This window comes from Odontomachus brunneus, unplaced genomic scaffold (assembly GCF_010583005.1).
Source record: "Odontomachus brunneus isolate Ranch 3 - 2012 unplaced genomic scaffold, Obru_v1 Obru_scaffold_072, whole genome shotgun sequence".
NCBI lineage: Eukaryota > Metazoa > Arthropoda > Insecta > Hymenoptera > Formicidae > Odontomachus > Odontomachus brunneus.
In genome coordinates, this window is record NW_022639522.1 from 1072001 (window position 1) to 1095186 (window position 23186).

A 23186-nucleotide genomic window follows, 5' to 3' on the forward strand; every position below is an offset into this window, starting at 1 on the left:
AAAGAATAAGAGAATAAGAGAACCTTGTGGGAACACCGGATGCATTGGGTGCATTGTTGACATATCTACGAAAGAAAGATAGCTTTCGTAATGCGGCACGTAGCTTGGCATTTGACTACTACTGTTCAATCCCTTCAAATCATGCTTGAAAATGAGCCAACGATCGTGATACTGCAACAGCAGTTTCGACCGCAGTAGCGTCTGTTCATCAGCAACGCCACTATTCGTGTGGGGAACTCGTTGCTGGTGGTAGTGGTGTACATGTCTCACCTGGTCGCGTCGTTATCGCTTATCGGACGTGACCTCGCACGGGGGTGGCCGGCGACGTCTACGTCGACGTCAACGTGGCGTCGCGGCGCCCGCGGCCGCCGCGTAGGTGTATGACTCCGCTAGTGGAAGGAAGGTGGAAGGAACACAGAGAGCATCTCAGCGGTCAGGTCGCGGTGGTGGTGGCGGTCGCGGTGGTGGGTAGACTTCAACCTCGATCCAGCACCGCGATACTTCGCGCGTTTAGTTGGCGCGCGGGGCCCCGGTGATTGGGACGGCCAATAGAGACACTCCGTGCAAGAAAAGAGAAAGAGAGTAGGGAACAAGAGACTGGGATTGTCGGGAAGGAAGAGGAAGAAGACGAAGGGGACAACGACGAAGAAGAGCAAGAAGAAAGCGAGTGACGAGCGACGACCACACAGAGTGACGACGACCTAGACGAAGAAGACGACGACCGAATCTCAGTTTTTTTCTGAACTTTCCCGTTTTTATTACGGCCGTCTCGCGCGAGCCTGTAAATTGCGAGTCGAGTCAGCCGAGCCGAGTGTGTGCACCTCGTTGTCTGCCTCTTGGGACCCACTGGGAAGTAATCCCGGAGACAGGAATAAGCGGCTGCTCGCCGTCGTCGCGCGGAGCTGCCGAGGAGGCAGGAGAATCTCGGCTAGGGTGTCGGGATACGGCTCGCACGGACGGCGACGGGGAAAACGCTCATCCTCCGCTTCTGGATACCTGGAGACGCGACCTGTTCTTCAAGTAAGTTTCTCACGATGATACATTGGATGATGCGGATGTGGTGAGGGAGCGTGCGCGAGGACTGCCGGACGCGACGCGTATCTCAGTGCGGCTTTCTCCATACTCCCCGAGTGCCCGTTTCCTCTCCTCCTCTCCCCCATCTTTCATCTAAATGATCGCCTAAAATCGCGTGTGGATTAGTGCCGAAGTGTGCAACAAGTGACGGACCACCTCGGTTTCGCGCACGCTCACCCACGCGAGTGATTCGTTACGGTAGGTGAAGGGACAAGTGGATTAAGGAGGTACGTCACGTTCCCACGACATCGTCGATGTCTTATTCCTGTAGATCGATTATTGTCCCGTAGATAATAGAATAGACGATTATATCTTTATTACCACTTAATACCTCACTGATGTCGTTTGCGATGAAGGTTGTAAGTATAATCCTAGGACGTAGCTTCTTCGTCTTTGGGTTTTTTCAGTCTCCAAAGTAACGCCGCTTGCTTTCTCTCCTCGAGATGTTGATAATTAATTAATAACTAGTCTGATAAAGTAGCAGAGAGTATTTACACAGACACATAGTAAGATTGATCCGATTTATTCGACCATGTTTATGCCTTGGTGCACCATAAGAGTCACATACCACCTGTATCCACGTGTTCCCCTTGACACTTGGTCTCTTCATAGATAACTCTATTCTTTGAATAGACTTCCCACGATATTCTGACACTCTGGGACTATTTGATGTGGGACTTTTACTCCGGATTACATAATCAAATAGGTTTGTCCGCGGAAACACGCACGTCGGATGACGAGTGAACGTTAAGACTGAGTGGTCGGGAAGAGAAAGCGCGATGGAGTCTAGAAGCAAGTGATAGTGGTCAATGATTAACGCGCCGCGTGCATTTTTCGATACAATTAGATTTGTTTTATGAAAGTATAAGAATGTCGAGACTCATCTATTCCACAAAATCCTACTTTTACTAAAAGCTTCCACTGTAAATTGTTTACTCTTTACAGATTTCAGTCAACTTATAAATTTCTGAGCAACATTAAATATACAGATCGCAAGAGAGTGAAATAATCATCATCGCGCAATCGTACTAGTGTCACTCTGGAGTGAATAGTGATTCTTCGGAATGGATTGCGATTCCAAGTGTTGCTTCGAGTGTTAAAGGTAGCTTGATCATTCAGTCCCGTAGATAATTGTTACGTTACTTCGTTGTCGTCCAACAATCTCCATAATCGACGTCATTTCGCGACGTAAAATGAAAGTTGCAGATAAACGTAGAACGTCTTATCTCTTTTCCCTGGGTTCTTTCAGTATTCTTATCAACGTTCGCAGATATCTCAGCGCTTGATCGTTGCATTCGGTGAACTCTACTGTGAACTGTCGCGACTATTTCCCTGCAAGTCATCCGCGTTCACGGCTGTCGTTTGACGATCGAGAGTCACGGGAATCCGACTTTCGATGGAACTCCACAGAGCTCGACCGCCGAGATTCACTCTTCGTTTCCACCCAATCAGCTCCTGGTCCAGACGAGCACCTCTTGCTCGACGACGTACTTCACGTGACTAATCGCCACGAGTTCCGTCGCGACGACTATTCGTAGACTACTATCTAGGTATCTAGGCTCGGAGTCCACTTATTTTTAGGAGGGCGTAACGTGAGGAGCAGCGGTTCGTCGTTCCGACCATCTTTTTACTCATCTCGCCGTCGTGTCGCCCGTTGTTCCATCCGTCGCCGCGTCACCCTGCCGTCCAACACTTTGTCTAACGCATCATTTGCTAGCGCACATTCGCGCCGACTTCTCTTCCTCGATCTTCTGCAGCTATGCGAATTGCGTCTGCGATGCGTGCTGCATCAATTCTCGGAGACGTTAATAGACCTGATTTATCCGTTTCTTTAATGCTCGCTTAAATTGACAGCATGCGCTTGTCTCCTGTACTATTTGCACGCGACGTCTCATAACAAGTGTTCGGATTTATTGTTATCACGCTGCACATGTCGACAGACCTTTTGGACTTTATTGGCTTGTCTTCCTTGTGCCACTTTTTTCTACTTGTCACGTTCGTCACGGCACAGAAAAAATCTTTGGTTGGATTAACTGAATTTATGAAATATGAACGAACCAGAAAATTCCGGCTAAACTTGTCAGAATTCTGTTCACGTTGATCAGAAATTTTGTTAAACCGAACAAAATTCTGGTACATTTAACCGGAATCTCTGATAAGTTCATATTTCATCAGAAATCTGGTCAATCCGACCAAACTATTTTTTCTGTAGGCAAATATTCAGCGCTTTTGTATTTTGTAATACCAGCCGAATCTATATTCGGAGCACGAAATTTGCGTTAAACTGGAGCACGCTGAATTATGTAAGGACGCAACGCACTTTCCACAAATTTGAATAGACTACATATCATAAATACGAATACTAAAAATGTTCAGGACAAAGTAAGATCGATTGACATGTTGATCGCAATATTAAAATAATTAAGACATCTCCCCCTCTCCCCGTAACGCTTCTTCTAATATCTAATAATAGTATTAGTAAAATCGCGTTGCCATGTAAAATGAGAACTTTGATTATTAACTTTTTATTGAAGAGTATTACGATCGCGCAATTATCTTAGTTGTCAAAATGATCTCGATAAAATCCACGATTCCGTCTGTATCGCGATTCTGGCGACGAAGTCGAGTCGTCGTCGACGACGATTGCGCGAATAATTCCTGCCGCCGTCGTGGGCGAGCTGTACAGTTCTCCCCACCGATTACGACCAGTGAGAGAGAAGCCCAGAATGCTCGACCGATTTAAAAATATCCCGCATACCGCAAGTTCCATAAGATTCGACGAATCCGGGGAAGCTGGCCGGATGAGAGGGCGAGAAAAATATAAATCGAAATGTGCGCGCTGCGGAGGAACCCAGAAAATCCCGATCACATCGTCCTCGATCGATACCAAGTTGAGTGGAGCCGACGTATTTTTGGAGTATTTCTGCTGCGTGAGTTTCGCAGGCATGCTCAGCTGAACAGTCGCTCCGTGAGATTATTAACTCTCTATCTTCTTATGAAACGAGTCAGATTTAATTTAAACGTGAGATACAAAGACGAGTTATTAATCCTTCTGTCTTTCTATTACAAATTTCTATTACAAATTTCTACGCATTTTTTATACAAACCGTCCAGAGTAAGATTTGACAGAGTATTTGACAGTGCATTTAATTTCATCACGATTTAATGAAGCCATTCTACAGTAGAACGCGATATTGCTCCAAAATATTTTGAGTGCCCATCGATCGATTTGTTTAACCTTTGATCCCTTCGGTTCGCAACTTTTCCGATTATATTTCAAACACCTTGTAGATTTTTTTTAATTTCTCAGTCGAACAGTCGAACAGCTGATTTTGTCCTCGTTACAGAAACACTCATTCGAATATACGCACGTCTTGCACCGAAACGTACTTCATGTGAGTTGGAACATTCTTGCATAACTACGGTCAAGTGCAAAAATCTGTCAAGTGAATGCATAACGCGCCTCGCTCATTAATTTATGCAATCGTTTCTTGAAGACATACACACACACACACCCTGACGACTAAATGATAAAGCGTGTTACAGCGCGAACGTTGAGGTCGCGTTGATTTGAGGACAGCGCGAACTGACGTAAACGTCTATATCGCACGTAACGTCGATTCAGCCCGAGGGGGCAGTTCGATGTCAAATTTAAAACGATTATTCATCACTCTCTTTTAGATTCTCTCGATATACGCCGCCGATTAATATGTGTACGCTCTTACACATATATCAGTGTATTTCTAGACGCATTGTCGGCCAAATGTCGACCCAGCATTTCACCTGTTGATCATGAGATCACTCAGTCACGATCAGTATGAAGTGGTTATTATTCTTGGCACTACAATTGGCATTGTTTATTGTTATCCAATGAATCGAGTCGACAAATTTATCACTTCTCCTTGCGCGCAATTAATCCGTGTCAATGACGCTCTCGGTAAGTACTTGGTAGGTCGCTCACCATGTATTGTCGAGTCTTCAATCTTGATCCGTATCACAATGATCGTGTGAAGTACCATTTTTTCTTGTCATCGTGATGTATCATCGAACTGTTTAATTGGCCGTAATTAAGCAAAAATGATCCAACGTATATGGAGCACGCAAGAAAGATGAAAATGAAAATTTGACACGTGATTTAAAAAGTATAGATAACATTGAAATCGCCAATCGTTCAAGAAATCAAGTATGGTCGATTTTCATTTTTTTCGGGATAATCATTGACAAAATTTACTCTTAAAAAATGGATAAAAAGGACGCAACCAGTAAAAACTAATGTAACTAGTATAAAATAAAGACTGTTTTTTTAAATTAATTTTCCGGCTTGGATCGTTTTTAAGACGTATGCTACTCATTGGTAATAAAAATTTATAAATCATAATTTTGTAGGTAGGATCATTCTTACATAACTATGGCCAATTATGAGTCTCAAAGCGTTGTTGCAATCGCCTGATGTGTCGGAGTCCCACCTCTTTCCGATCAGTAACCCCATTTCATCTGCTCGACTTGTCGTTCAAGGCTAATCCGGCTAACTAATAACAGAAGCCCGGCCTAGAAAGCATCTTGTGTTCTTGACCCTCGCTTCGTTACAACATCGTAGAACAAGGTTGTCTATAGCCGAATTTGTTCCAACAACTTAATACCTGCCATTGAGTTCTGTCAGAGGGTCGCGAATATTTTTACATTCTACTCGTAAATAATTATTTCTCGAGCATGACTTATTAACATAGTACAGTGTGTCATTGACGAAAGTCGCGAGCTGTTCAGCATCGCTGCCGTGCTCGATGCGTCGCGTCCCGCGACTTATTTCATTTTTTCGCCCTGACCTAGATATTTCGTTATTTATCCAAATATTTTATTATTTGGATCTATTTATTTATTTAGTTATTATTTAGTTATTATTTGGTTATTTATTTACTTATTCGTACGCGGGTGTGCATTGGGCGTTTTGATTTTACTTAACGCGCGAACAATATATCACGTTATTACGGGCTCGCCAAACTTGCCCGCGCGGCTTTCAACGCAGCGACATTATTTTACATAACTTCTGGTTTCCGGACATTTTGCCATCCGCTGCCAAAAAGTCGAACACGCTTGTTTACAACTACGTGCGCACGCGCGCGACTTCTCGCGGTTTTATCGCGTTATAGATCGGGGCGTCGATCGGTGATTTTAGTGCCGCCGACTTGTTTGAGTCAGTCGGCGAAAATAGACGGTGCGTCGCAAGTAACGCGGCCAGTTACTCGCCATAGACAGAGAAGCGCGCGGCCACGAATGCACGTCTCCCTCCCTCCTCTCTCTCTCTCTCTTTTGCTCGACTAATAATTATAAATCCCCAAGTAAGGCAGATTCGCTTCCTGTCTCAGCGAAAGATGGATTATTGTCGTATGACAGAAGCTGCTTTGAATGACGTTACACGATTGCGGATGCGATTTGAGACTCCACTTCTCGACTAACATGAAAATCTAGCCAGAATAAAATTTCATTATAATTCAACGATTTTCCTCTTTAATTAAAGGCATATCATGTGATCAATAATCAAGGATACAATCGATGATCAATAATCAAGGATACAATTGATGATCATGTTTAAATAATTAGAAGAAAGACGAAGGAAAATATTAAAGAAATGCAAAACTATTTATTCGCGATAGGCATTAATAACATATTTATTTATACTAATATGAAATATTTTTCGAGTAGGAAGAAGTATATTTTTCTTAAATGCTTGACTTTTCGCAAAAGTAATTGTTTATTTTACTCAAAATAGAAGAATTTAAATTTGAATCAATATATCAGTCAGATAAAATATATTATCAGTCATTACTTATCGAGCAAATATTTTTAATTTTTTAGATATTTTTCCTCTCAGTGTAATAGTTGGGATAATTTTAGCAGAAAAATGTACAATAAAATAACAGTATTGCGAGTGATACGACGGTAATAATATTTCAAATCGAATTTAGTAAGATATTGTTATTGGTGCATATGTATATAATTGATCACACCTTTTTTGCAGTTGAGACTTCTTCCTGAGGGGTCACGTCATTTAAAACGTGAATCACCCTCTCGTGACAAAGTGTGCAAATAGTCGTATATCTTGAGATTACTCATTCCACGTGATCGTTAAGGGATGAGTAGGTGTGTTGTAGCAGGTGCGTGAGTCAAGATTAAATTGATTAAAATAGGCGATGATCGAAACAGACGAAATATAGCAGAGAAACGGTGAATTTTATTGTAATACACGTCTGCCATTCGGAGTCCTATAAATGTGCGTATATTTCGATGGGAATATAACAATTTTAACGTCGTATAGGTTTCCAAATATTTCTTAACAATTCTTTCTTCCTCTCTCTCTCTCTCTCTCTCATTCTCTTTCGTGTGCCATACTTTAAAGTGACATTTGCACGGGTGCACTGGCTCGTAAATTCACGACGGCGAAGAAAGGAAACCGTTTCGCCACTCACGTGGCTCTAAGCTCCGTCAGAAATAATTACGTCTTCTTGACGATACCGGTTTGTTGTCAGACATAGCGGACGTTTATCCTTATATCGTGACACTTTAAGAAACCGCGCTGTGTATCAGATTATTATCCTATTCTTAGTGCACTTTATTTGCTCCGATATTAACAACAGTAGACGCTGTAACTGTTTGCCTCCGTTTGCCCATCTCGACGTTTTGGCCACCGTCGCGCACTAATATTGCGGATTCGAATTGTAATGCAATTGCATTCTCTCACGGCACATCACTCACATCACGTGCACTGTTTTATAAAATACAAGATATACGAAGTGTGTGTGTGTGCGTGTGTGCGCGCGTTTAATACACATTTACAGAAACACATTTACGTACTCGAAATTAGTCTGCTACTAGCGAATGCGTTTTAACTAATGTTAATGCTTGATGGCAATGTGCTACTTATTATTGGGTCACAGTGCCATCAAATATGCATTGTATCACAAATAGCTGGCAGAATTATGCCAAAGTGAAGCAACACTTTCTATATAGCCAGCAAAAATATCAGGTCAGTTGGATGACGACAATGTCTCTCATATGTAACGCGTCTGCACATTCAAGGATTTAAATAGTGTATTTTTTGACATCTCGCTCCCTCCCTTCTTCCTTCGCTTTTTCTTACTCTTTCACTTTCTTTCTCTCTGCAAATTGTACTTCAGAAATTAACGTCATTCAAGTTCGTATTGTTTCGTTTAGCGTGATGATTCAATCGTCAAAGAATCCTTTCGATCTTCTGTCATCTCCTTGTTTGCTTGGCACGAGCGGCGCCTTGCTTTCGAAAGAGTATCTTTGACAAAGAGCAAGGATTTTGTGATCTGTAAAAGTCACAAGGCCCGAAAACCTTTCCTCTTTATCAATTTCAACTCGGTGTTTTGATCATTGCGCGCTGATACGATGGACATTAAGCTAGACACTTCAATTATTTCTATTGTCCAGATGGGAGAAAAGCCCAACGAAACAAGCCAATTGAATTTCCACAAGCCCCTACAGCGTCACTACAAACTAGAAATAAATTTGCCCCGATAACGGAAAAATATTAACAATCTTCCAGATTGATCTTATCGCAAATATGAAATAATAAACACATAGGTCGTTATTTATTTAATCAATGAGAGAGAGGAAGAGGAAGAGAGAGAGATATATGTGATTTATGTGTTTCGTCTTGCGTGACGACGCGAATATTTCGTCACGTTTGATCGGGGATTTTGCATTTGCCTCGTCTTCCTTTCCTAATGATCGATTGTCGGATGACAACTGCGGCGCGAAAATCAGACGGGCGAGAGTGGCGGAATGCGAACGGCTATTACGAAGTGCAGTAATCTTGGGAATGCACGCGGCGCCGCTTGCCAAGTCTTACCATGACGTTGTAACACTTGGTTCGTCCGTTTTGTACACTGTTTCGTCGGTCCGTCGGGTTCCACGTACACATCTGTTCCGTCTCGTCTGAAAAGGGCCAACCACTGCCTGAAATCGTGTCGACATCGTACCCTCGTACCCTCGGGCTGATGATGACATCTAAAAATGTGTCTCTGCAATTAATCGATTACTTCCTCCTTACATTACTCCAAAAATCCAATCAGACCACTGAAGTTCCTCTTCTGAAGTTCCTTTTCTGAAGCGATTAAAGGCGAATGGAGGCCACAATATCGAATATCTAAGTGTCAAATGTGAGTTTTCTCGAATCGTTGGTGTGTTAGTTCCAGAAATGATGATATTGAGACCGCCATCAAGTATTGAGGATGCAATCTTTTTGAGAATATGTGATTCATACTGAATATTCATATTGAAGAAAACTTACAAATTTTGACAGAGCCAAACCTGAGCTGGACTTTTAAATTCGGACCGTCATTAACTCATTCGTAAATTTCTCTTGAATCCGTATTTCTTGCACTGCAGTCTGGCACTCTTCGGGATGTAACCAGCCAGGCGTATCGTATTTCTATCGCCTGGCTGGAGCTGACATAATCGGACCATTTGTTTCACAATTGCGGCTTGAACGGTGGCAAGCGACCAATTACGCGACTCTCGCATCGCCACGGTGATATCGTGTCATACTGACGTTTATCCTTGCACTTGGCAAGTAGTTTCCCAGCGCGCGCTACGCGAGACCGATTCACACCTTCTTAAACAATTGCTTGGACAGTTTGTCGATCAGATCTAACGTGTGTCATCTTATTTGATTTGCGAGATAATTAATCATTGATAATGATCGTTAGTGTCGCATAAAATTAAAATATCATTCTTCCATTCGCGAAGTTATTCATAGAGGAGGTGTTGCGAGATTATTTCTATCTCTCTCGAGCAAAATATCAGAAAATAAGCCGCGAGGTATAATTGTTATAACGGGCTTGCGTTTCTACGTGCATTTAAATGATTGTAGATTAGATAGATGTCGTCATAGATACCGTCGAATTGAAACGGATTGGGAGATAATACTCTTATTAGCGCGACTTTAAAGATTAATATGAAGATTGCCAAGACTAATATTGTTCATTGGTTTTGTGATTTCGAACGTGACAGACCTAAGTTCGTGGTCATGGAAACGGCGACGCGTTCATTATCGAGAGATATTATACGACGGGAAAGAACAACGACCCTTGTCACCGTCGCTTGTTGCGTCGTCCACGTGACGTCGGAACACTCGGTGACGCGAAAGTCACCCCGTCGTCACGTAGCTGGCGATCGTCTGAGCGAATCGACACTTCTGGCACTCACCGGCGTCGCTGACGCCTCCGGTCTGAGAGGAACGATTGTCCGGACGCACGAATATATTACATCCGACGGCTTGTATCGCGGCCCAAATGTACACGCTTCCACGGTTAGATGCCAAACATAATAACCGATTACCAAGATAACTGGCCCACCTATTTCCGAGCCAAGAGCCGCATTAATAATAGTGGCCTTACGTCACCCCCGTCGTCGGCGCGGCCTTGGGCTCCCGCGGAAAATATGCTCGCGGGTTTCCGTGAAAATTCGCCGCTCGCCGCGCTCGATTTGCAGCTAATATGGCCGCTAATGGTTCGTCATTCGGGTGCGAGGGTGCCTGCTCTGCGGGCAGCCTCACACCCGCCGAAAATAGGCCCCTCTCCTCCCCCGCGCCCTCCCCCTCCCTCCATCCTCGCACAGACACTCGTAAATTACGAGGTCCTTTCGGCGCAGTGCTCGAGGAAAAGCAGGCGTCGCTCATTCGCGCGGCGAGTATTTCACCGCGGAATTATTATTAGACCCGGGCGCGAAAATAAGTTTCGCGATTCACATTTCGGATCGGGCGTACCTGCTGCACGGGACCGTCGATTTTCGCGCCGGGTTCTCCCCGCTGACGCATGTCGCACGCGTGGTGGTCTTTATTATTAACCCGTCATTGGAAAGGTAGAATTGGATGAATGTTATTTTCCCTTTTTCTTGTATTTTTTATAATTTCTCAAGTCTTACATATCTCTCATGATTCTGTGGAATACTGAGATTTAATAACAGCCAGCAGAGAAAAATTTTGAAGATATTACAAAGATTTAAAGAGAACGAAATGGACTTTCAGATCCGACCTTTTTTATAACGGGTTAATAACGCGTATTGCAAATTTATGCGTGGCACGGCGAACGTTGTGACGAATAATCGTGGCCGTTGGTTCATATTTGTATCTCGAACACGTGACGTATTTACTTAAATCTAATTTCTTCTATTTGAATAGAGCGAACAATTGCTTTCACGAAAATCTAAGATTTTAAGAAGATATATATCTTTTTCTTACTTGTGAAAAATATTTTATACATTAGTACAAATAAACATTTTATTAGAATGCCCAAATAAATATTTTTCACTGCTTAGGTCTGTTCTCCTCTTAACGGTAAATAGATTTAATATCCTAATTTTTCATGAAGCTTCTCTCTCTCTCACATATCACGAGAGAGTGATTTTAGGAAGCGCAATATCGTCACTCCGTCAAACAGCATCGTTCTTGGAAAGTGTACTTCTACCGCCTCTGGAACGCTCTGGAAATACAGACGCTCGACAAAATATCGCCGGGCGCGTGTATATGCGATAAACCGACGGAACGCGGTGTGCGGCACATACGGACATTATTTACCGGTCGCCATTATTTTGCAGGAATCCACATTTTCATTGGGCCGCGCGAAATCGCGGCTCGATGGACGTTAAAAACACGGAAAATGGCTGCTCGTTCAGGTTACCGCGGGGAATACACGATGCGTGACGCGATCGTATTTCTTCGGATTACGCAAACACTTATTTTCATATTTATTACACACGATAAATCATTTCCGGATATTTTTTTCACTGTCACGGCTCGAGTGTCGCTTCGTCCCGTTTCCTGGCGAACCTCTCCGAGACTAGATCGATTATTTCAGCGCGGTCGGATTTGATTTCAAGTCCGATGTCTCGCTGCGACGTTGAGAGAAACACGCGATCAATTTGAAAACAAGTTGTAAAGGCTATGGGTTGTTTTCTCTCTCAGCGTCCTTGCAACTTCACGCGTGGCTGAGAAACTTGAAATGCATCTCTCCGCATTCCGCAACAGCTGAAAGATCAAGAACGGTTCCACTCAGAGTTGCCTCGTCGCGCACGTTTCTGTCATCCAAGATGAACGCTAGCGCGTGTAGAAGTCGCCACGGTCGTGCAAGGCAACGCTAAAGAAGGCTAAGTATAGGTAGCCGTGCAAAAATAGCCGCGGCTGAGGCAACTACAGGTGACAGCGTCTCAGCCTGCCAAGGTTTACTGAACCACAGTGACACGACCCGCGATACAATCAATACATGCAGGTCGTTCCAAAAAAAATTGAAATTCCGAAATTATCGAAGTTTGAAACTTGCACACCTTAAAAACTAATGTGTCAGATTTCGGTACGTTATTCTTCTGGACAATGTGCGCGATTTATATGTCGTCTCTCGGCGAGAACTCTATGAGCGTTCTCTTTCTCTTTCTCTCTCCATTAATATGATTAAACGAGTGACACAGTTTCGTATCATTATTTCAATTTCGCGCGTAATTTACCGTATCCCTTTTCTTGTTCAGTATTCCCAGGAGAATTCTACGAATAAGCGGCGGCAGTGGAGGTCGGGCTGAGGAAGAAGCCGCGGCGAAAGCAGGTTGGATGGTGCCGCGGGTCGGCGCCGTTTGAACCGACGAGCAGGCGAAGGGCAGGAGAACAGATCCCTCTTCCCTGCGGCCGCGCGAACGACAGTTTCGTCGTCGGTGTAGAGACAGGTGCGAAGGCGAGCCTCCAGAATGGGGGTCGCCGACGACTTCGCGCCCAGCTTCACCCAGAAGCCGCAGCTGCGGCAGGAGGACGACGGCAACCGGCTGATATTCGAGTGTCAGCTGGTGAGCTCGCCGAAGCCCGAGATTGCCTGGTTCCGCGGCGAGACCGAGCTCAGCCAGGATGACAGGACCAACTTCAAGATGCAGAGCGTCGGGACCAACAAGTTCCTGGTGGTGCTCGAGCTCGACGACGTCATCGAGACCGACGCCGGCCTCTACAAGGTCAAGGCGAAGAACAAGATGGGCGAGGTCGCCGCCTCCATTAACCTCAACTTCAGTCGTGAGTAGTCATACATTGATTATTTCCTTTATCCAGTTGGATATCTCTTGACGTTTATAGATTCACATTTACGCATTGAAACAGAATCGGCTGAAAGGAAGAAAGTCTCGGGGTGTTTTAAAACGCGAGTTTTATCGCACGAACTGCAAATCGAGTCGAATGAAAATCGAGTTGGATCGACAAACTCACGTGTAGGATTTTGCGTGAAATTTAGTCTAAAGCTTGACGAAACTGAAACGTCGTTGTATGTATGATATAAATGTTCTTTCAACTATGATAAAGTTGATTTAACTGCATAATTCGAGTAATCTCACTTGGAGGGTTAAATAAATCAGACCGTCTATAAAATATATAAAAATATATAAAATATATTGTATCAGTTTTATGATCGCTTCATTGAATCCAAATTTAGATTTGTTTTGCGCTAATAAAAGATTAGGAGTTGCAATAAAATGTTGCCAAAAGAATCAGAACCGTTAATCCGTCTTATACAATTCTGCAGTTGAGTTCATTTAATTTCAGATTATAACGATTAATCTTCTTTGATACGAGTGTCAAGTTATACTATTAAATTCGCCAGTCCGGTATTTGCACAGATTTGTTTATTCTATTTGCGGCCGACTCATGCTTGTCTGCACATATTTTTAATTTTAGAAGCGCGGGAAGAAGACTAGTCGAATCATCGGGCTGTTCGAAAAAATCTTCGCCGCGGTCGATCCAATATTAACAATAATAACTACAGTATCAGAAATAATAAATTCAATATTAAAATAACGAATAAGATCGAGATTGTATTGTTTTCGTACAAAAATCGCGGATTATAATCTCGCGTTAAATTTGCGAAAATGAACATTTTCGCGGATGACTTAAGCGTCGGAAATTCACTGAAAATTCCCTCAAATTGGTGTTTGCTCCCTCGATTAATATCTCGCCGTTATATTTTTCTAGCAATGGATGAGCCTAGAGAGAAGTAAGTTCGTGAAGCTTGTGTACAAGGGAAAAGTTTCGTTTTTTATCGCTTCTCTAGGCTCGACTCGATTAACTCGTTTGACGCTTCCGCACTAACGCGTTTCTCTTATCTTGCCCGTTAGATATTTCCTTTTTCATGCTTTATCGCTTACTCTCGTTGTTTTTTTTTTTCATTTATTATTTTAGTCGCCAGGCAACCCGCGAGAAGAGGGTGAGTGACTCGCTTACGCTTGTTTGAATGAAGTGGTGATTAACTTAAATGAATAAAACTAGCGCGATCTGTTCTCCAATGATAATCATGCGGACTTCTATTATTAATAAATGTATTCAACGTTATTCATAGCAATAGTAACCAACAACTAACGAATGTACATATCTTTAATAATCGAGTTGTGTGAACGTAACAATAATACTATTATCCATTTAATTGATTCAAGGAAGTGTTGAAGAAAATATTTATCAGAATATGTTCCCTGCATATCCCCATTCTTTGATTTAACTCGCCGTTCTTCACAAACTCTGAAATGATTAGGACGGACTTCTTCCGTTAAAAAAATAATTTCTCCGTGTCTCTTTATGTTTGAATCTTCGCAGGCGGAGGAATCGCCTCCGAGTTAGACGCTGAATAAACGTTCAGAGGCCCGACGCGAAGTTCGGGAAGTGTAGTGTAGCGGGAGTGCGAGAGTTACGTAAGACACGAAATCCTTTCAGTGCGCTATTTACTGTTATTGCGTTATCTCTTTCGATAACATTGGAGTGCACGTTAAAAGCGCTCGACCGAGAATAAACGTCGCGGTATGCCCCCTATTTTCGGTCGCGTTCGCACCACAGCGCGTGTCTGATCGAAATCGCGCCCGAACTATTTCTTAGCGCGCGCTCTTTCTCTCTCTCTCTCTCTCTCTCACATACACACACACACCCTCTCACTTTCTTACTCTCTCACTTTCTCACCTTCTCACCCGTTCACCCTCTCACCCCTACACTCTCTCACTCTCTAACTTTCTCACTCTCTCACTCTTATATTCTCTCATTTTCTTACTCTTTCACTCTCTCATTCTCTAACTTTCTCACCCTTTCACCTACTCATCCTCTCACCTTCTCATTCTCTCACCATCTACCCTCTCACTCTCTCACTCTCTTACTTTCTCAAACTCTCTTTCTCTGTCTCTCTGTACGATCGACTGATCCATCCGCCCACGCATAGAACCGCGAACGCGAAACGTGGATGGAAATAGAATTAAGGTCTTCTAGTTTTGGACCGCGCTCGTGCCTCGCGCGATCTGACCACAAAGTGGCGGATTATTTCGGACGCTGTCTCTCGCGAAAGAGCTGCCACTAAATCTCGCTCGAATTATGATTTGTCTGTATCATGGTTCTAGCTAGAAAGAAAGGAAGACAAAAATGGAAAGCCTGTCGAAGTCTAGGTCGGAAATAACAGTCGAATGACAGTTAATTAACTCGATTGATGGTGAAGTGAATTTTCAAATGAACATTAGTGAAGAAGGTTATGCATAAAAGTAAGATATTGTTGGAAAATAATAATTATAGAAATGTTTTTTCGACGTATCGCATTAAGGATACACGCACATAGAAGGGAAATCTTAAAAGAAAGATTTATTAAATTTGTTGGAAGGAAATTTACTATTTAGTAAGAGAGATATGAATAGTTATGAAAAGTTTTACGATTCGTATGCTTGAAAGATTTCATGTGGCTTCCTATGATTCTACATTATCAGGTACTAGCATAATCCACTTTTATTTCTGAAAAATAAGCAATGTTGTATCACGTATAAATTTTCTTTATATTGTTAATTTATATACAGAAATGATGAGTAAAGAAGAAAGTTTTGGTAATCGCGAAATTTTCTAGAGTGGCGCGATTTAATTACAGTAACAACAATTTCCTGTCGCGCTGCAGACGTCAAATCAATCGCGAGATCGGCGTGCAATACCCGCCGCTACTTGCACGAGCGGAAAGCATTCATCAGCCCTCAAATCGCCCGCGTCTCGGTGCGACTTTAATGATTTTCGAAGATAATTCGAAACTGGGTCGAAAGCGAGCTCTCTCGTCGCCGGCAGCGACGGCGACGACAACGACCACACGACGAGATGCTGTATTTTCGGATCGCATCGACAGACGTGATTCCCGTGAATTTCTAAAAGTAACGCGAGCCTTTCCGCTTCCACGCGTCTCCCGAAACGTCGTGGTTTGCGCTCCGTTTGCGTAGAAAAAGCAAAACGAAAAATCGCCGCTTTTCCGACAGGTGCAGCGAACAATTCTCTTGAGAGCGCACCGTATCGTGTTACTTTGCATGCGATTCGCGAAAGTCTGCATATATGCGCGAATTTGAAGAATCCAGCTCCAATTTCAGACCGCGAAGGGGAATTCCGCGGAATTCGACGACTGTCGATCGCGAAGGCTCGCGCGAAAACGAATCGGCCGGCGGTGGTTGACGGGAGCGAAAGTCGAGGGAAAACAGCTGCAGCCTACTTCCTCGCTAAACTTAGCCACATCATACATCGGTGCACAGGCTAATGCACTTATGGTCCCCGCGCGGGATGCATGAGCGTTAAGCGCATGCCTCTCGTCCTGCCTCTCAAATTGCGAGGATAAACACTGACGATCGTGTTTATCCTCCGACTGGAATCTCGCGACGCTGCTGGGCAGACGGATTTGGAAAGAGCGCATCCCCGAATAATCAAAAAGTCTTCATCCCACAAGCCGTATTCTTGCGAATAACACACTGTTGTATCTGAAAAAAAATTCGCACGGACTGAAGGTGGAGTTCAGATCGGTCGGCTGACAATTACTAACACTAGTGCTTGATTAATTGTCATCAAGCCAAGCCACATTTGCTCTTTTTAAAGGAGACTAGCTTAAACTACCCCGCGTTACCCGCGCCTCTTGTATCAAGAACACCCAAAGTTAAATTGTCAAGGAGATGAAACCGGAGGGAGAAGGTAGGGTGTCCAGGTTTCATGTAGACTATATTTTCTGCAGAGTTCTAGAGAGTAGTTACACGAAATTTGGTTCAGATAGATCAAAGGATTTAGGAGTTAATAAGAAACATACAGACAGACATTCTATTTTATATATATAGGTAAGGAGACAATAACGAGTACACGTGTAAGTCACAGAAGACTTACATCGAAGTAACTTCAGACTTAAAATAATTGAACAGGTTATTCAAGACTCAACGGAAGTATCGTTAGGCGCCAGGAGAGAACAGGTTATCGGTTATGGTGGCCAAGTATTTGCTCGTGTTTTAAAGTGGCTGTTAACTGTCGGGTCGCCATCAGAACGGGCTGCTGAACATGCCTCGTCAGGAAGCGTCGACTAAACAAAACAAGAGTTATTTCGAGCGAGCAATCCGCGAAAGTCACGATAAATTCCGTAACACCGCTCTCAGGCGCTGGGCGAAGCGGCACTTATATATTCGTCTTGCCAAACGTTACTACCGTCTCTCCCTCTTCCTCTTTCGCCTTTCGCCTTATATCTGATACTCCTGGAAAATCGACGGAAATTACCTGCGATGTCCGAATCACTCGGATAAGCGAAGGTGGAGTGCACTAATTACTTAACTACCTTGTACGAGTGTGCGAGTCGAAGCATGCGATTTGCCAGCAAAATGTGTGATTATTGTGGTAATATTTTTGTGTGAGAAATCAATAGAAGAAAGGCACGACATTATTCTAATCAATTTCGCAACGCATCTATCCAACAGGATAGATATCCAACAGGAGAGAATTTGTGTTTTGGTAATTTTCACATGGAAAAAAAAAATTTAGTTGGATTAACACCAATTTCTGGAAAACGAACGAACCAGAAAATTCCAGTTGGTATCCGCATTCCGTTCAAGTTAACCAGACATCTTATTTACACGAAATTCCTGAACAGAACTGAACAAAATTCTGGTAACTTTATCTGGAATTTCTGATTCGTTCGTGTTTTATCAGAAATTTGCTTAATTCTAAACGTTTCTTTTCTGTGTAGAAGATAAATTTTCTTATTGGACATCAGACGCGTTCTGAAGCCCATTAAGGTAAAAGGGTTACAATCTCTCCTCTACTGACTATAAGTTAATTATCAGAATGGCATTAACACGCAATGTGACTATCTAATTAAGATTTTCTAACCTTACGGGGGAATTTGTTGATTAATTTTTTGATTATTACAAAAAGAGCGAGAACGATGTTTTAAGTCTGTCACTGTGAGAATTTCATGTTAATGGCAGGAAAAAAATATTTACGCTTATAAAATGCTAATAACTTAATGATACTGCGTGTTAAGGCTACTCGATGGTTAATGAGCAACATCGTTGTGTGATCGCAATCCGGAAAATCTATCGGTGCACTCGTCGAAGCATCCAGCGCTTTTGTGCGACGAGATTAATTTTAGAATGTTCGAAATTCTTTCGAAATTCACCTAAACTTGTTTTCTGGTTCGTTAACGGCGTCGATCCGCCAGAAGTGGATGCACGAAGAACGCGTGACTGCGCGAGCTCGCATTATTCAGTTAATTCTCTCGGCGATGCGCGACCACGTCGCCACACAATCCCTAAATTTTCACGTCGATTGCGATCCGCGCGACAATTAACGCGTTAGCGGCCGATAAATTCGCGCGCGCTCACAGTCCCGACGTTTATCTCGCACTTGCAGACAAATTGACGGCATCGCGCCGACTTTCGCGAAGAAGCCCGCGATTAGACAAGAGGACGACGGCAAACGGCTGCTCTTCGAGTGTCGCATCACGGCCGATCCCACGCCAAAAGTCACATGGTTTCACGATGGGAACATGGTCAAAGATTCGCCAAGGCACAAGGTTCGTCACCGTCAATCCCAATCACAATCCCGACCTATTTATTTCTCTAAATTCGGCAACCGATGAGAAATCAACTGCCAATAGTTTTCTTATAGTATAATTCTGTACTTATATATTAGAGAATATTCCTCCATATACTTGTATAGATTCAGAAACTCCTCTCGAGCTTTTCTGAATGTATTCAGGTGTTTCTAATTTTGAAATCTGATTGAGATGAAAGTCAAGAGAGACTTTAAGTTCGTAGTCCCATTTTTCGGGAATATATAATCGTCGAACCGTTTCAGCTGACCGTCGACAAAGATGGCCACTCGTACTTCGCCACTCTGGAAATAAAAAACGTGACCGTCGAGGATGCTGGCAAATATAAGGTCACGGCGAAGAACGAGCTTGGCGAGTCTAATGCCACGATTTCCCTGAATTTCGACAGTAAGTGTCTGCAATTGGTGACAATTGTAAACCCACTTATATACTTCGACCGATGATCCGCTTTACATGAACTCAGCGCCCGTCTGCTTAATTTTTTTTTACAAGTATACGCTCTCTCACAATGCGACTGTTGATTCTTTTTCCGTTGACGTAACATACATCTTGAACGTTGCAAATCTCTCATAGTGCAAACCACCATTTATTCTTTACACCAGTCGTAATCCAACAAACTTCTTATGTTCGTATCTTCAAACATTCTCTCGGCAATTTTTGTTAGTAATTTTTGCAGGAGACGTTCGTTCTCCCATGCCACCTTTCGCTCTATGTCTCAGCGAAAAACAAAGCGGATCATCGGTGCCATTCCTCAGACCTTCTCTCACATTCTCACTCGGGATGTATATCGATGATCTCTTTCATATTTCCAACTGTCTTCATCTATGTCTCAGTTCTATCTATCTATGGCCTCTGCCCCGTTTATTCGCTTCCTTCATGTCGACTCTACTGCACCAGTGTGTATATCCGCAGTTTATTATTTAATTTTTTCCGTTCCATCTCTCAGCTCTGTCCATTCTCTTCAGTCTTCTACTTTCTTCTACTGTCTACTTTAGTATACGGTCTCTTTATTTTTTAATGGTTTGTCTCGGTCGAGCGATGAGCACGTATCGATGTCGGCTCGACGCGAGCCACGATATACAGCCCGGTTGATCTTAATCGACTAAACGGCATTGCGAGACACACTGCCGTTTGTCTCTCAAGAACTCTGCACCGTAAAATGCGTAGAAAGCGGACCAGAATAATATCAACTTATAACAAATCGTGCACTGCTGCTTCAATCACGTATTAATTCGAATCGCATTTCGTGCGTACTAGTCGAACACGCTCGAGTCGGCGTCTGGCGAACTTCCTTTCTAAAAACATAGTCTTTTACGATAATAAACATAATGACAGTTTAATCATTGTTTTTCCTCTTTATAAAATATAGTTCAATTACTTGAAATTTCACGCGCTCTAAGAGATAGTATATTAAACAGATTACGTCGATAATTTAAAACAAAGGAATTTTAATGATTTATGATTGATTTACTGAATTTAGATTGAAGCCTGATTACTCTATAAGTATCACGTCAGACTTTGATTCGAATTGCGTAACGGTATGCGCGAGATGCGATCGCAGATTAGCCTTACATATTGACGCTTCGTTAGGTTGCTTCGATGACATCTTTTCTCTATTCATACAATCGTGTTTGACGTGTGCAGCGTTGATGTCGGGCAGTCCCTTTTGTACAGGCGACTCTCGGATACGCCTACCAAGGGTCGCTCACACACGCACACGCAAATACAATTACACGTAGATTGGAGATGACGGAATTTCTGTGGTAGTGGTGGTGGTGGTGGTTAGACCTGCTAACGATGAATATTTCCTTATTTGTGCAAATGTACATAATATTAATTCTTATCTTAGAATCGCAATTTTCTCTACATATCTTCGAAAATACGATATATCGCTTCTTTTCATTTTTCGAAGTTAAATTTAGATAGTGCTACTTAGAAAGAATAAAACGTAACACTATATAATTAAGAAATTAAATTTACAGTTCCATTAACTAGTTTCTCTCTCTTTCTCGCGTGTGAATATATCTTCACGAAGATGATTTAATTGGCACGAAAGTGATACGTCCGACGCATTAAATTAAAGCACGGCGATCATATGAAACTGTCCGCGTATTTTCCTGAAGTCGTAACGAGGGACTGGCAAATACGGAAATATTCTTTACAAATTAGTAAATGATCCATGTAGTTAATGACGACGGTTCTAATATTGTATATATACTGACATGTGTCTTTTTGTCACGTGCTTCGCGCTGGTCACTCTCATCGGCTAATTCGTAAGAATTCTTAATGAGTAAAAACAGTTTGGGATCGTGTGTTTAATCATATTGTACATATTCACGTAATCGATTAATGCCATGTATTAACGTACATTGTCACAACATCAGAATACACACGTATACTATCTTCGCGGCTCGGCAGAGCTTTCGATTTCCAATGATGATTTGCATCTCGTGATTGTAATACGTCGATTGCCGCGCGCGGAACGACGAAAAATTCATATCTTCCAATCAGTATGGAATTATTTCGTGCGCATCACACTTATACTACACCACAAACTCACTCGCAAACAATGTTTGACGAAGGCTTGCGCATAACTGTGTTTCTACTCTTATCTAACCGGCGCGCGCGAGCGCGAGCGTTTAACGTTACAAAGAGACGTACGGAGAGAAATGGGAAGCAGGTGACACTTCGAGAATACAATTACTATACTCCACCAAGCGGTGCATTACGAATAGACGGAAGGAGAGTAGAGAAAGCAACCTAATTTGCAAGGATGGTCGATCAGCAAGGATCGTGATCCTCGAGCGTGTGTTGTCTAAGCATTGGCTACAGCGCACTTGTTATATGCGGCGGCACGAATAAACGAAGCGACTGATGTACGGAGAGATTGAGTTGTTGTAAAAGTTGAGTGTCGAGTTGTATTAATGTAGTTAATGTCGGCGGCACTTGCGTGAATAGTAGAGAAAAGTGTTGGATCTGTCTGGAAAGTTTCGAAGATTATCCCCAAGCCAAATCGATACGTGACTCCCGATCTCGCATCGAACTGTAAAATGCTTCGCGTATTTAAGCCTTTCGCTGCTGAATCATCTTGAACGGTCGAGACGTAATTTTGCCGAGGAAAACAAAATCGCCGAATACCGTAAAGTGTCCCGGCCAACACGATGTATCAATGAAGTCAAATGACGTATTAAAAACGTCAAAGACAACACTGGTACGTCATTATGTCTACTAAGGCGCTAATTCGGAACAATATGTGTGAGAAAAATGATTAGTCCACAGTTGAAATTTCACTTCCTCTTTGTTTCTTTTTAACATGAGTATTTTCTTCGCGACTCGTAAATAATTTAGAGAAAAGTAAGAAAGAAGTTTGAGTCTTTTTGTCAACAATATAAACACCTTGACAAATACCTTAACTTCTTTGATGTTTTCTTAGAGTTGGATTCATCATAAAAATTATCTCAATCGAAAATATCTTTATGATGGAGTGAGTTGTCGGATCGCGATTGACGCGGGAATCTTACATCAAACACATTGCAGCGAAAGGATTGAGTAGGCAAGCATGGATGTGTATGAACAATTCTCGACATGTCGATCGTTTGTGCTAACGTAGGCGACGAGGCACCCGTACCGGAAGACGGTATTAAACCGACCTTCACCGAACGACCGGTGATAAGACAATCCGACGACGGTAACACCATCACCTTCGAATGCCGACTTGTCGGCGATCCGAAGCCGAGTGTGAAGTGGTAAGATTTGAAAGTCGCGACGTGCGCGCGAGGAAGTACGCCAGAGAGCGTGCCATTTGTGAATTGTCGAAAAGGAAACTTGACATCGATCAGGAACTATGACTAAACTGAGAAGGCAATTTGCAATCGTACATGGAGAGAATATTGTAGTTCTTTTTTTATAGAAACTTTTTTCAATTTTACTACATGTTTTTAGTAGTCCAGAAATGTCAGTAAGGCTCATCTTACTAAGAAGTATAATAAATTTCGCTAGGAACACATCAAATGTTTTAATAACGCATACCAAATGAGAGAATAATGATTTATTGCAGAATGTTGATCTATTCCTTAATTACAAGACTCTCTGTAGTAATATTTACTATAAAATTCTTTCCATGCACCTTGTTGAGTGAAATAAATTGGTGTTTCGATTGGTATTACGGACATACTCGAGACAAACTCGTTGACAACTAAATTGAAAGAAATAAAT

General features: G+C 42.6%; 1 protein-coding gene across 15 annotated transcripts in view; it reads left to right on the top strand.

The window, feature by feature from the left end:
- The first annotated feature begins 228 nt into the window (after positions 1 to 228).
- The window catches only part of LOC116846989 (twitchin), a 105189-nt gene continuing 82231 nt past the window's right edge, over positions 229 to 23186 (top strand). For 10 of the 15 annotated variants that reach the window (XM_032821500.1, XM_032821510.1, XM_032821513.1 and 7 more), the window contains exons 1-6: positions 232 to 1020; positions 12616 to 13141; positions 14297 to 14321; positions 18770 to 18932; positions 19217 to 19358; positions 22582 to 22717. In XM_032821500.1, coding sequence (XP_032677391.1) covers positions 12829 to 13141; positions 14297 to 14321; positions 18770 to 18932; positions 19217 to 19358; positions 22582 to 22717 — 779 coding nt within the window. In that variant the 5' untranslated portion in view covers positions 232 to 1020; positions 12616 to 12828. Of the gene's footprint in view, positions 1021 to 12615; positions 13142 to 14089; positions 14112 to 14296; positions 14322 to 18769; positions 18933 to 19216; positions 19359 to 22581; positions 22718 to 23186 lie in introns of all 15 variants that reach the window. The other 5 variants (XM_032821495.1, XM_032821496.1, XM_032821494.1 and 2 more) reach the window with 4 other exon arrangements.